The sequence below is a fragment of the Callithrix jacchus genome, chromosome 9 (genome assembly GCF_049354715.1).
Source record: "Callithrix jacchus isolate 240 chromosome 9, calJac240_pri, whole genome shotgun sequence".
Classification (NCBI taxonomy): Eukaryota; Metazoa; Chordata; class Mammalia; order Primates; family Cebidae; genus Callithrix; species Callithrix jacchus.
This window is the reverse complement of record NC_133510.1, coordinates 43,533,961-43,548,920: the sequence shown is the minus strand read 5'-3', so window position 1 is coordinate 43,548,920 and position 14,960 is coordinate 43,533,961. Positions and strand designations below refer to the sequence as shown.

Sequence of the window (14,960 nt, the reverse complement as noted above, 5' to 3'; positions counted from 1 at the left end):
AATGAGTCACTGGGGAATACCTAACACATCACTAAGCTAATTGTGGTGGGCTTGGCTTTTCAGGGACCTTTTGTTCAACACTTTCTTAGACCAAGTTAGTATTGTAATTTAATATTGAATTGGGTCTTTAGTGTTAGCTTCATTTTGGAGAAATTTGCATCCTTTGCCAGTGGCACCCAGCCTATATAGATAGAGTTATAAAGTCAATGTTTATTGTTTCAGGAACTTGGAATCAAGCATTTACTTCATCGAAAGAAGCTCCAGCTGGCACTACAAGCCCTGGGATCTGAAGAAGAAACCAATCATGGGAAGCTGGATTTCAACTGGGTCACTAGTAAGAAGTTTTTATTCTAACAAAATAGAATAATTATGTGCATAGCCGCTTCTTCCTTTTAATCACAAGAACAGGTGTTTTGTGGCATGGTGGCAACACTGCTTTCTCTCTCTTTTAGGATGGTTGGATGATATTGGCCTCCCTCAGTATAAGACCCAGTTTGATGAAGGACGGGTTGATGGTCGAATGCTACACTACATGACTGTTGTAAGTGGCTCACTTCTGGGGTTTGGGGGAGGAAAACTTTTTCTCTGAAAAATACAGAAATTTAGTAGGGCAAACACAGTGTTTTCAGTGATTCCACCAGAGTTTGAAGGTGTGTTTGAATTGAGGGGAGTGGCGGGCATATTTGAAGTTGTAGCACTTGGTGATTGTGATTGGGATAATTGAAACACCAATGTAAGCAAAGGGAAGCCTAATTTAAGCTCTTCAGAAGGTTGATTTTATATGTAATACATTCAACAAGATAAACACTGAAGTGTACACTTTAATTGGGTACATTTTCTGGTATGCAAATTATGTCTCATAAATATATTTTTTCCTTTTTTGTTTCTTTTGAGATGGAGTCTCGCACTGTCACCCAGGTTGAAGTGCAGTGATACAATCTTGGTACACTGCAACTTCCACCTCCCAGGTTCAGGCCATCCTCCTGCCTCAGCCTCTTGAGTAGCTGGGACTACAGGCCCACGCCACCACACCCAGCTAATTTTTTTGTATTTTAAGTAGATTTGGGATTTCGCCATATTGGCCCAGGCTAGTCTCAAAACTTGTCCTCAAGCAGTCTGCCTGCCTCGGCCTCCCAAGGTGCTGGGATTACAGGCATGAGCAACCATATCTGGCCTAAAGATTTTTTAAAAATAGAATGTAGAGTTTTGAAACCCAAGCTGTCTCTAAGTTATGTGTTTCTATGTGCGGTGACCATTTGGAAGAGGCTACCCTTTTGACCTGACATCTTCAGGATCTTGTCTTCTCCCTTCCATTTTTCCTTGAACAACTGGTACCTGAAACTCTATCACCCATCTCACTTCAGCCTGGTTCTGCTACAGCAGGACTTACTGGGGTTAAAGGAGGAGGGAGGAAGGCCAGACTTTCATCTGGTTCCTTCATTATTGTACTTTCTAGCCTTCCAGCCAATGTATACGACTATTTCCTGCTTTACAGCAGTGGGAAAGATGGATTCCAGGAGAACCTTGTTTTAGATTCCACGCCACTACTAATGTTCTACTTAAAATTCATTCATTCATTCATTCATTTATGGAGATGGAGTCTCGCTGTGTCACCCAGGCAAGAGTGCAGTGGTGCAATCTTGACTCAGCAACCTCCACCTCCTGGGTTCAAGCAATTCTCCTGCCTCAGTCTCCTGAGTAGCTGGGATTACAGGTGTGTGCTGCTGTGCCCAGCTAATTTTTGTATTTTTGGTGAAGATGGGTTTCAACCCAACTACTTGAAGTATATCTTTTTCAAATAAGTGGAAAGTTTTAAACAGCCAATTTAAGTAGGCATTTCTCAGTATCAAAAAAACCTGGAGTTCAGTTCATGGATTTTTCTTCTCTACCATTGAACCCAAGCCCTTACCTTCGTGGGCACATCATGTAAACCTGTGTGAAATAATATGAATGTGTGCATATGTTGCACGTTTACTATGTGTCAAACATTCTTTTAAGCATTTTGCTCATATTAATACTGGATTCTCAACAACCCTTTTAGTTAATATTACCATTATTACAGTGTGTATACTATATATACATGTTTTTAATACTTTTTATTTTAAAATAATTTTAGATTTCTAGAGGAGTTGCCAAAGATAGAATTCTGTATACCTTTCACTCTGCTTCCTCTAATATTAACATCTTACATAATCACAATTACATTCATCAAAACTAAGAAATTAACACAGACGATAATACAATCAACTAAACTGAAGACTTTATTCACATTTCACCAGTTTGTCCAGTAAGCTCCTTTTCCTGTTCCTAGATCTAATCCACATTAAAACACATGTTTTGTGACTTAGGACTTCTGAGGTCAAATTTTCAGGGTCATTTACTCTTTTAGAGCCATTTCACATACGCTGCTTGTGATTTTAAGCTTGAATTTGTTCACATATATACATATAATTATATAGGGCTATATAGAAATATGGTATTATGTGTGTATATGTATATACACATACACATATGTGTGTGTAGATACACATACACACACACACTCTGTGTATCTATAGTATTATAACATTATTATTATCCCCACTTTTTTTACACGTATAAAGGAAGGAATCCAGAGATTGGATAACTTGGTAACCATGTTTCCACAATTAGCAATAGAAAGTCATAGAGAGTTTGAACTCTGGCTGTTTCAAGATCCCTGCTTTTAATCGCTCACGATTATGACTGCAACCCATTCAGTAAATATTTGCCTTCCTATCTAAGTATGAGTATGTTCCCCCCGACAATGTGAACAAATTCAAGCTTAAAATCACAAGAAATCTGTGAAATGGCTCTTAAAGAGTAAATGACCCTGAAAATTTGACCTCAGAAGTCCTAAGTCACAAAATATGTGTTTTAATGTGGATTAGATCCAGGAACAGGAAAAGGAGCTTACTGGACAAACTGGTGAAATGTGAATAAAGTCTTCAGTTTAGTTGATTGTATTATCATCTGTGTTAATTTCTTAGTTTTGATGAATGTAATCATGATTATGTAAGATGTTAACATTAGAGGAAGCTGTGTAAAAGGTATAAAGAATTCTTGGCTGGGCGAGGTGGCTCAAGCCTGTAATCCCAGCACTTTGGGAGGCTGAGGTGGGTGGATCACAAGGTCAAGAAATCAGACCATCCTGGTCAACATGGTGAAACCCCGTCTCTACTAAAAATACAAAAAAATTAGCTGGGCTTGGTGGCGTGTGCCTGTAATCCCAACTACTCAGGAGGCTGAGGCAGGAGAATTGCCTGAACCCAGGAAGGGGAGGTTGCGGTGAGCCAAGATCGCGCCATTGCACTCCAGCCTCAGTAACAAGAGTGAAACTCCGTCTCAAAAAAAAAAAAAAAAAAATAGAAAAGAAAGGTATACAGAATTCTATTCTATCTTTGGCAACTCCTCCACAATTTAAAATCATTATAAAATAAAAAGTTTTAATAAATCCAAATTAAGAAGAAAATCACCCAGAAAGTCTGTTTTGATATAAAAGAACTCTTAAAAATCCTTCAAAGTATAAGGAATTTCAAAAATAATTAACATTTTAATCACACTGTAAACATTGTGTATTCAGATATTTTTTAAAGCTGTTAGACTTTAGTGAGATGAAAATAGCCTACATTGAAATGTTTGGAATGGGTGTCTCAATCTTAGATTAAAATAAATACTTTTTCTGACTTAGGGCACTACTTTTAAGAAATTAATCCAGAAAAAAATTTAGGAAATCATTTTTTCCCAGTTAGTAGCCTCAAGGATTTAAACTAATTAATGTTTGTATTCAATATTTCTGTAGTAGATCACATTTTTTTTTTTCACGAGAAATGTTTTATCAGAAAGGTGTGTCTAAGATAGATGTTTTCCTTGTTTATTTTCTGGGTGTGCTTGGAAGTAGACTGGTGTTTATCTTGTCACTGCCCCCACTATTACCTTCTTCTGAAAGAATTGTTTTGGTGTGTTTGCCATATTTGAAAATATTCCCAAGAGCCACAGCCTGGTGAAAATTCTTCCTTGAAGGGGTTGATTGGTTATATATATATATGATACTTATAACTTCATTTTTTTCTCTCCTTAATTCTGACCAAAACCTTTGTACTGATTGTTATAGTTTTTCCAAAATGGTTCACAATGTTTTCTAGATAAACCATAATAATCTAGAGCTATTCGATAGCAAACAGGTCCTTACTAAAAAAATAATCTAGAACTAGAGAATTATTAAGATCAGGGAATAGTATAACAAGAGCACTCTTCTGATTTTCCCTAAAACTATGATGTGCTTTAGTTCAGAAAACCAAGCCTTGGCTAGGAATGGTGGCTTGTAGCTTTTTGGAAGGCTGAGGCCAGAGGACTCTTTGAGCCTAGGAGTTTGAAAGAGCCTGGGCAATATAGTGAGACCCTGTCTCTCCAAAAAAAAGACAAGAAAACCAAGGCCTGATCCTGTTCGTCAGCGAGCATTATTTGCTCTTCACTATCTGCTGAAAGGAAATAGAGAGGGCAGTTTAGTCAATGCCTACATGCTTTATTTGCAGATAAAGTTCTCAAAACTAAAGAGGAAACAAAGGCATTCCCTATTTATGGTATGTGCAGATCAAGGCAAAGCAAATCACCTTTTGTAGTGACCCAGCAAGTGCTTTTCAAACTGGGTTTTTCAGAGCTGTTTCAGAGCTCTGTGTTTTCCAGAGCTGTGGGGTTCTACAGTCCTGTCTCAGAGCATCTGGAAGAGAGAGAAACAGGTGGATGCCAGCTTCATTGGCAAATACTAATTTGGGGTTTTGGGAAAGTGGTTCCTAATGGAAAAGTGGGTTCTGTTACTGTATAAAAGCTTTGAGAACTCTGACAAGCCTTTGGGCCATATTGGTTTGAAGGGCTCTTCTCCTCTTACTCCAGTCTTCTGAGGTTCCCTAAGAAAGTCCTCAGCTACAGCCCAGCACAGTGAGCTCCTCCTTTTGTGCTTTTTTGCAGGATGACTTACTGTCTTTGAAGGTTGTGAGTGTGCTACACCATCTCAGTATCAAAAGGGCCATCCAGGTCCTGAGAATCAATAACTTTGAACCAAACTGTCTACGGAGGCGGCCATCTGATGAGGTAGCATTTTAATATTGAGGTTTGTAAGCATGCACTTCCCAGGCATGGGACTGTCCGTGTGTGTGAAACTAAGAGCTATTTTTCTTGGACGCTTAAAATCCAGCCTCATTCACTTCTTAGGCTTTTTCTGTATTTTTTCCTTTTTTCTCCATGGTGGTTCCACTTGTGTAACCAAAGCCAAGGGTTCTTTTTTAGTTGTGCTTCTTCCTTTTCTTGGGTTTATGCTTTCTTCCTTTTCCTGACTCCCTAATCCACAGAGATAAATATCTACAAAGACTTCCTTTTCTGGACGAGTTCAGTGGCCCATGCCTATAATCCCACACTTTGGGAGGCCAAAGCAGAAGGATCACTCAAGCACAGGAGATGGAGACAAACCTGGGAAACACAGGGAGACCCTGTCTCTACAAAAATAATAACAAATTAGCCAGGCATGGTGGGTGCACGCTGGTTGTCCCAGCTACTCAGCAGGCTGCAGTAGGAGGATCCACCTGAGCCTGGGAGGTGGAGGCTGCAGTGATGAGCCCTGATTACATCACTGCAACTCCAGCCTAGGTTAGAGAAAGAATGTTTTTCCTTTTCTTTATGCATTTAGTGGGATGTTGAGTAACTGTTCTCTGTGGACCAGACCTTTTAGACAGAAAATGCAATTTAGTATTTAGGATCCTGGTTGTGTGTTCCTATAGAATAGCATCACCCCATCAGAAGTTCAGAAGTGGACAAACCATCGAGTGATGGAGTGGCTGCGCTCTGTGGACTTGGCAGAATATGCCCCCAACCTCAGAGGCAGTGGCGTCCATGGCGGGCTCATGGTAAGGCTCTGATTTAACTTCAAATTGACTTATTTTGTTTCCATCAGTCTAGTGAGTAGGATATTATCAGTTTGTTATTATCATATCCTATTATTATTATCATAATCCTAAAGTCATCTGACCCAACCCTCCTACACTATTTCTAGTAAATCTTTCCTTTCAGAGTATTTGTATTGATATCATGTAAATCTAGATTGGATTTAAAGCCAGTTCTCTTTTATCATCCCCTTCATGTTGAATAACATGTAGCTGCTGTCTCTCATATGCTCATGTTTGAAAACCCCTGCAAGGATGCAGATTGTATTTCTGCACATTGATGTTGCATAAGGAGTTGGCTCCCACGGACTGCACCCCAGAGAGGTAGAGAGCACTGATATTGGGATGCCTGAAGCCTGGATTTGAGTACCAGCTCTATCACTCACTAACTTGGGCAAAATGGAGAAAAGATATATAAATTAAAGATCGAAGTCCATACCCTGTTTACCTCACCAGGCTGTTGAGAGGATCACTGGAGATCACCTAAGTGAAAGAGCTTTGCAAATTATAAAGCACCATACAAACATGTATGATTTATGGTGACTTTTGACGAGCTTAATTTTTTTTAACAGGTTCTAGAACCTCGTTTTAATGTAGAAACAATGGCTCAGTTATTGAACATCCCACCAAATAAGACTTTGCTGCGAAGACATTTGGCCACTCATTTCAACCTTCTGATCGGGGCTGAGGCCCAGCACCAGAAGCGAGATGCCATGGAGCTGCCAGATTATGTCCTTCTAACAGCTACTGCCAAAGTGAAGGTTGGTGCAGGCTCATACGGTTTAATAATTGCTTGGCGCAAAGGCCACATTGTATCAATTACCTGGTTATTCTGTTTTCTGGGATATACTAAGTTTTGTGGATGGGTTGCTTTCCAGCAAATGCAGGAATCCTCAGTGCTTAGTTGTCTCAGGAGCAAGATGTTGGCTGGGAGACAGTTCACAGATAGCAGAGAGCTTTATTGAAGGGAAATAGGGAGCAAAGAGCTTATTGTAGGAAAAAAAAAAAAAAAGTACACGAGCTGTTCCTGCAGGGAAAACAGCAGGGTCACAGTAACAATGTTTATTTAAAGGGACAGTGTACTCCGGAAACCATGGCACAGTGGGCTGCTGAAAGAGAATGAACCCAAGAGTTATGTGTTGGGTTTTTATGATGTCCAATTTTTTTCTTGAAGCTCTCGCCTCTGTGTTAAGTCTCTGTCTTTTTCATCTCATTTTCCCGCTCCTGCCTTAAGTCCTCACCTTTTCCCTGCCTAGTTCCCATCCCAGGTTTGTAGGACCCTCCCTTACTATAGTTGGTACGCATGCGTGGGTTGGGTATTGGCTACAGTTCTACCTAAAAGCTGCATTGCTCATTCCCGCCGCCCTAAAATGGTTGTGTAGCAGTGAAATCTATATGTGTTGTACCTGCATTTCTCTTAGGAATTTCTCCTTTGCCTTCTTCTCCTCTTTATCAGCATGCAGCTAGCTACATTCTGGCAGGTAAACTGCAGAGTGAGAGATTACTGGGCATCTTAAGGGGCATTTCTTTCTGCATAGGTGTTTCTCCTCCTCTCTGCTCATATCTAGCATGCATGTTTTGGGTGGTTTCTGGGGTATGAGATTTTCCAGACCTCTCTTTTCTCAGGGGCTTCCCCTCATGTCTAGCTATCTGCCTATTCTGACAAGTTGAAGGAACAGTTGACCCTTGAAGAACATGAGTTTGAATTGCACAGGTCCACTCCTACTTGGATTTTTTTTTTTTTCCAAGCAAATGTGGAGGGATGCAAAACCCACATATAGAGAGGCCCGACTTTTTAGGTACACAGGTACTGCTGAACCATGTACGGATGTTGGTATACATGAGGGTCTTGGAACTAATGCTCTGTATTTACTGAGGGATAACTAAGTATATATCTTTTAAAAGTGTAATAATTAAGGTAATGCACCCAGATAGCTCAGTCAGTAAAGCGTCAGACTTTTAATCTGAAGATCCAGGGTTCATGTCCCTTTTTGAGTGCTCCTTCTTAGGTGGGCATGGTGGCTTACACCTGTAATTCCAGTGCTTTTGGAGACCAAGGCAGGAGGATCACTTGAGCCCAGGAGTTTGAGGCTGCAATGAGCTATGATTGAGCTGTGAGCATGCCACTTCACTCTAGCCTGGGCAACAGAGCCAGATCCTGTCTCTCAAAAAATCATAATGAGGAGCATGATGTTGAGCTTCCAAAATCCATGCATTGGTAGTGCAGAGAGCCTGTAACCATTGATTGCAGTTGCTCTGTTTTTATAAGTCAAATATAGAAGAGAGATTTCTCTTGTACAGATTCAGCTTGTCTGGCTTATGATTTACCAGCCTTGTAAACAGGAAAAGATACTTAAGAAATGATTCAAAGTGAACCAGAAAAGAATGGATATTTCCTAATTTACCTGGATTTATGGATTATACCAAATTCAGATTACTTTTTCTTCTTTTAAATGTATCCTAGATTAACTCTTCTAAATATGTTATCTCAACCAACTTGATGGGTTATCAGGTCCTCCAGAAATTTGTGCCAAGTTCTTTTTAATTTTTTTTTTTTACTTTTTTTTTTTTCCTATCTGCCTGAGTCATCCAATGACCAAGGTGGAGTTTCTCTTCTAAGTGTTGCTGAAGTTTTCTCTCCAAAAAATTATTTTAGCAATTACCAGTTCTATTATGGAAGCAGAATAGGCACACAAGATAACCATAGCCTCAGCCCAAGAAAAAATAGAGTAAGGTCCATTTTATTTTGCTAATCTTAGATTGAAAAACCTTGCAAAATTGGACTTAGCCCTGAGAAATCCGTTGCATTAAGGCATGTCTAATCAAAACTATGAAGCCAGGTGCAGTGGCATGTGCGTGTAGTACCAGCTACTCCAGAGGCTGAGGCAGGAGGATCTCTTGAGACCAGGAGTTTGAAGCCAGTCCAGACAGTGACTATCCAGCCAGTTGACATGAAGAAGAATAAGATTAATTTTCTGAGATTCATAACAAGGGTCATTTATCATTGCATCATTTGTATGCCTAGGATGCCCTTTCTTTTTTATACAAATTTAAACATCCAGTTACTTTTCTTTCTACATGGGGTAAAAAATTAAATTAGACATGTAGGGAAGAGGGATGATGCAAAAAAAATTACATGTTATCAGTCCTTTGGAATTTTATCAGATCCTTTGGATGTTTTTGTTTGCTTTTCTTTCAAAGCCAAAGAAACTTGCCTTTAGCAATTTTGGGAATTTGAGAAAGAAGAAACAGGAAGATGGTGAAGAATATGTTTGTCCGATGGAATTGGGACAGCCATCAGGAAGTGCTTCTAAGAAAGGATTTAAAGCTGGTTTGGATATGCGCCTGTATGACGAAGATGATTTGGACCGGTTAGAGCAGGTTAGTCCAACACAGTATACCTTTTTCAAATGTTTCCAGCATTCAGACACTAGACGGGAACTTTGTATGCTGTGTCTGATGGAGGATATTTTTTTCAAGTAACTAAAAATACAGATATTAATAAAAAATAGTGAACACTTAGAGATGGCTTATATGTTCCAGGTACCATCCTAAGCACTTAACGTATGTTTATGGTAACCTTAAGACATGGAGAGTGTTGTTATTCTCATTTTGGAGATAAGGAAACTGAGACACAGAGAGCTAAGTAACTTGCCCAAGGTCTTCAACCTGTCACTCTGGCTCCAAAGCCTGTGATATTTACCTATGTTTTGCCATCTCTGTATTGAAACATGTTAGGAATGGACAGGTTATTCTACCTAGCCTTTTCAGATTCAAGTTGTGGGACTACATATTTCCCCTCTAATCAACAATCCTTTGGTACTGTTAGCAAAGGCATTCGACTAGCTGTGTCAGTAAAGTGTCTCTTCTGATTTTTCACTTCTGATTGCAGTAGTGAGAGGAGATTATCATCAGAAGTGTTCTGTTGCTCCTACCCCATTCAGTGCTGCTTGCATGATTTCTTCTTAGATTCTTGTTTCTCTTGCTGCACTTTCCCTGAAATTGTGAAAACACATATGTCACATTTTGGTTTGTTCTTTGCAGATGGAAGATTCAGAAGGGACAGTGAGACAGATAGGTGCATTCTCTGAAGGCATCAACAATCTGACGGTGAGTTTACGAAATGAATTGAAAATGTTGTTCTATAACTGTCTTTCACAACAACCCCAAAAGACCTCATGTCTCTTGGAGAATGTGTAGTTCTGAGCTTTGGCTCTCAATGTGACTCCCTGTCTCCTTGTTTTCCAGCACATGTTAAAAGAAGATGACATGTTTAAAGATTTTGCTGCCCGTTCCCCCAGTGCCAGCATTACAGATGAAGACTCAAATGTTTGACCATTGCACCTGGATGAACATGAGGAGTGCTTAGTCTCTTTTCTACTTTCTTTTCCAAATACTCACAGTAGATACAGCAGGCAACAGATGGTCTCTTGTTTGTTCCAACTTCTGCTCCTTGAGACGTTTACACAGAAAGCAGGAGTAACGTGCCGATTCTGAAGTTGCCGCAAAAATATAAGACACTGGTGAATGAGAGTATAATTGTTTTTCTTCTATTTAATGTAAAAATTTGTGATATATTATATTTAAAGTGTTGGATTTAAGATGAGTGTTTTACCAGAGTGCATCCATTCACATCCATGGTATGGAGGATTTGGGGAACAGTAACCAGGATGTGAATGATTCTGTCACATCAGTGTTCACTGTAGCCACCTAAGTAGGACATCATATGATTTCAGAATCAATATGTGGAACTTCTTTAAGCATTCGGTGTGCCCACTAAATGCCAGCCGCACCTCCACTTGCCTCTTATCGTCTTATTTTTATATATTTTTCTAAATATATGTATATATACAGAACATAGAAAATAGAACTTTTATTTTGTGACATAAGGACGATGGTGAAAAGATCACATTTTTGAAACAACGTGGTGATCAGAATGTTCATATACCAGCTGGTTTCTGAAGAAGTCAGAATGATCTTTCTCCATACTGACTTTTGACAATGTTGATCATTGAGGAGAAATTAATATATATAAAATATTCCTTTTTGATGACACCACAAAATTGTTGAACAGTTTAAGAATTTCACCCTTAATCTTGGATCCCTTTACCTCATATGGAAGAACCTGAGGGACATTAGTATACTTTTTTTTGTTTGGTTGGTTTTTCTTTTTGAGATGCTCAGTTGCCCAGGCTAGAGTGCAGTGACGCAATCTTGGTTTACTGCAACCTCCACCTCTCGGGTTCAAGTGATTCTTCTGCCTCAGCCTCCCAAGAAGGTGGGACTACAGACACACGCCACGATGCATGGCTAATTTTTGTATTTTTAGTAGAGATGGGTTTTCACCATGTTGGCCAGGCTGGTCTTGAATGCCTGACCTCGTGATCCACCCGCCTCTGCCTCCCAAAGTGCTGGGATTACTGGCGTGAGCACCGCACCCAGCCTTTTTTTTTTTAAAGTGACAGAGTCTTACTCTGTTGCCCAGGAGGGAGTACAGTGGCATGACTGTAGCTCATTGCAGCCTTGAATTCCTAGACTCCAGTGATCCTCTCCCCTTAGCCTTCCCAGTAGCTAGTACCACAGGCACGTGGCTTCCCACCCCACCTTTCACACCTGGCTGATTTTTCAATTTTTTTTTTGTAGAAACAAGGTCTCACCATGTTGCCCAGCCTGGTCTCAAACTCCTGCCCTCAAGCGATCCTCCCACCTCAGCCTTTCAAAGTACTGGGATTACAGGTGTGAGTCACTGCATGTGCCCGGCCTACTAACTGGAATACATTCAGAATCCCCTCCCCCACTAAAAAAATTTGTAGAAATAGTTTTTGAGGAAACCAAAATCAAAGCAGAAACCTTCACAGTATTGTTTTTCTCTTCGTTAACTACATCATTACACCAAAATACTAACAGTCTGCCTAAACATGTTCATTGTACATTTCTCAGGCTATCAATGAATGGAGCTTTTTAAAAAGTTGAATATTTGTCTGAACATTTTATTTCAAAGATCGAAAAAACAGAGGCTACAAAATTCATTTCGTAATGGCTGTTTTGTGATAATAAGATGTAGTTCATGTTTTTCTGTAGCACTGGGCCCAAATATTCTTTTTAAAAAATATCGCTGCAGCAAAAACTGTTACTGTGTTTATTATATTTGTAGGAATATTAGAAAAATATTCTATTTTTTATTCGGTGCTACATAATTACTCATGGTAGCCAACCTTACAGTAGACAGGTTTTCGCAAATTGAGGTGGAAGTGGGCAGTTCAGTACCTGCCATTGGACTTGATTATAAAATGTATTTGAATATCAGCGGTATTATCTTCTAAGTTGTCAGCAAGTTACCAAGTTATTCATTAAAAAACTTATAGTACCAAATTACTATTTATTCATAACTAAAATGATTTAATGCTAATAATAATTTTCTTTAAACTCTACCATTCATTATTTGGTTACTGTATTGGACTTTATTTGGATTTTATTTTAATGTGACTAGATGTCACCATTTGAAAAAATCAATTTTTCCTTAGAACCTGGTTTAAAATACAAGGAGACTGTTACAGATGCCAAATATTTTTTATTCAGGACAGTATAACCTAACTGATGATATGTAATAAGGTTAATTTTTTATGATGTATATTATTTACAAAATATCATACATTGCTGGTGTTACCATACGAAAGAAATAAAGTTAATTGATAATTGCCTCATTTTTATTGCCGTTATTTCATTTTCCATTGTTCATAGTAACAGGCTTTGTTTCTGGTATAGAAAATAACATGATCCCTTTATAAACTGCCATAAATTTGTTTGAATGGAGTTTATAACATGTATTAACAGGTAGGAATTTGAGTCCTTTGTTTGAGAAGATTTTGTAGGAAAAGAATCAACTGAGCTGAGGAATGAAGAATCATGGCAAAAGGTAAAAGAAACAAAAACAAAAAAATTAACGAAGGAAAAGTACTGGCAGAAGGGATATAGAAAAAGCAAATGGAAATGACTCACCTACAGACTGGGAGAAGTTAGTTGTAGAAAGAGGTATATGGATCTTTGAAGAACTAACATAGTGGGCTGGGCACAGTGGCTTATGCCTACAATCCCAGCACTTTGGGAGGCCGAGGTGAGAGGATTGCTTGAGCCTAAGAGATCAAGACCAGCCTGGGCAACACAGCAAAACCCCATCTCTACAAATAATACGTAAAAATTAGCCAGGTGTGGTGGTGTACACCTGTAGCCCCAGCTATTCAAGAGCCTGAGGTGAGAAGATTACCTGAGCCAGGGAGGTTGAAGCTGCAGTGAACCATTATCATGCCACTGCAGTCCAACCTGGGTAGCAGAGTGAGACCCTGCCTCAAGAAACAGCAACAAAAAGAACTAACATGCTATTTTTACTTTAACACTTGGAAAGAGGAAACATATCTTGGAAGAGATTACCAAAGATTAAAAGTAGAGTGGATATAACCTAGATAGAACAGATGTTTCATGTGAAATTTGATATCACTAACTTAAACCAGCAGGAACTGTATGAATGCAAAACACCCAGTTAACAAACAGAGGCCTAACGTGTATTTAGCTGTATGTATATATGCTTAACTACACCCAAGGAAGCTGTAGAGTTAAAACATGAACCATATTAACAGATGGGACTTCCCTGCAGAACCTTTTCTTTGAAAAAGAAGTGCTTTGAACTAGATTCACCTGTTTGATATTTGAATGCAGAGAAAATGGGGCAAAAAGCATCACAACAGTTGGCTCTGAAGGACAGCAAAGAGGTGCCCAGGGTCTGTGAGGTGGTCAGTGAAGCTATAGTCCATGCGGCTCAGAAGCTGAAGGAGTACCTTGGATTTGAATATCCTCTGAGTAAACTCTGCCCAGCTGCAAATACTCTGAATGAGATCTTCTTAATCCATTTCATCACTTTCTGTCAAGAAAAGGGAATTGATGAATGGCTGACGACCACCAAGATGACCAAGCACCAAGCCTTACTATTTGGCGCTGACTGGATTTGGACCTTTTGGGGATCCGACAGGCAAATAAAGCTTCAGCTGGCAGTACAGACTCTGCAGATGTCTTCACCTTCTTTCGTGGAATCTAAGCCTTGTGACCTTTCCAATCCAGAATCAAGGGTAGAGGAGTCTTCCTGGAAGAAAAGTAGATTTGATAAGCTGGAAGAATTCTGTAACTTGATAGGAAAGGATTGCCTGGGTCTGTTTTTCATCTTTGGGATGCCGGGAAAGCCTAAAGACATCAGGGCAGTTGTCCTGGACAGTGTCAAAAGTCAGATGGTGAGGAGCCGTCTGCCAGGAGGGAAGGCTGTGGTTCAATTTGTTCTGGAAACTGAAGACTGTATCTTCATCAAAGAGCTGCTTGGAAGCTGTCTGAGTAAGAAAGATGGGCTGAGAGAGGTGGGCAAGGTTTATATTAGCATTCTCTGACCTGGATATGTATGATGTGACTGGCCTGTAAGAAGAAAAGAGAAAAAGATTCTAATAAACAAGCTCACCTATTTGCATCATTCCAGCATGGGATTTTTTTTTCTTTTATTTTCCCATTGACCTAAAATGATCACTGGGTTCAACATATATTCGTATCACAATTACAGAGAGAGAAAAAAACCCTGGCTGTAGTTCAGGAAAACTTATAATTTAGTTTAATATTTCATTTACTTATTTAGTAATAAAAATGGGAAGAGATAATACAGTCACATTTAAAGTTTGATTTGCAAAAAGAAAAAAAGGTGTCTGTTTGAAATACTAAGTCTAGCACTCAAAAGTATAAAATGTGTTTTTGCATCTGTTGGTGGGAGGTGGGTAGGGTAAAGTAGTGGGTAAGGCTATTGAGCAGGTTTAATTAACATTTGTAACACCAGTTTCAAGCCACACACAGTGGCTTGCACCTGTGGTCAGCTACTCGGGAGGCTGAGATGGGAGGATCACTTGAGCCCAGGAGTTTGAGGCTACAGTGAGCTATGATTGCACCACTCTAGCCTGGGCAACAGAATGAATCCTCATA

The 14,960-nt window shown here is 39.4% G+C and overlaps 2 protein-coding genes across 51 annotated transcripts in view; both read left to right on the top strand.

Annotated features, from left to right (window-relative positions):
* The window catches only part of PPFIBP1 (PPFIB scaffold protein 1), a 184,655-nt gene extending 171,997 nt beyond the window's left edge, over window positions 1-12,658 (top strand). For 43 of the 50 annotated variants that reach the window (XM_078339054.1, XM_035255987.3, XM_035255985.3 and 40 more), the window contains 8 exons: window positions 223-334; window positions 453-541; window positions 4,987-5,109; window positions 5,793-5,918; window positions 6,527-6,715; window positions 9,156-9,335; window positions 9,999-10,064; window positions 10,203-12,658. In XM_078339054.1, coding sequence (XP_078195180.1) covers window positions 223-334; window positions 453-541; window positions 4,987-5,109; window positions 5,793-5,918; window positions 6,527-6,715; window positions 9,156-9,335; window positions 9,999-10,064; window positions 10,203-10,289 — 972 coding nt within the window. In that variant the 3' untranslated portion in view covers window positions 10,290-12,658. The remainder of the gene's footprint in view (window positions 1-222; window positions 335-452; window positions 542-4,986; window positions 5,110-5,792; window positions 5,919-6,526; window positions 6,716-9,155; window positions 9,336-9,998; window positions 10,065-10,202) is intronic. The other 7 variants (XR_013522732.1, XR_013522730.1, XR_013522728.1 and 4 more) reach the window with 1 other exon arrangement.
* Window positions 12,659-13,558: 900 nt separating this feature from the next.
* Window positions 13,559-14,463, top strand: REP15 (RAB15 effector protein). The gene has a single exon (XM_078339055.1). The coding sequence runs from the start codon at window positions 13,673-13,675 to the stop codon at window positions 14,381-14,383; it is 711 nt and encodes a 236-aa protein (XP_078195181.1). The 5' UTR covers window positions 13,559-13,672; the 3' UTR covers window positions 14,384-14,463.
* Window positions 14,464-14,960: the final 497 nt, after the last annotated feature.

Coding starts and splice junctions, on each gene's coding strand:
- REP15 (XM_078339055.1), top strand. CDS start 13,673: ATGGGGCAAAAAGCATCACAACAGTTGGCTCTGAAGGACAGCAAAGAG.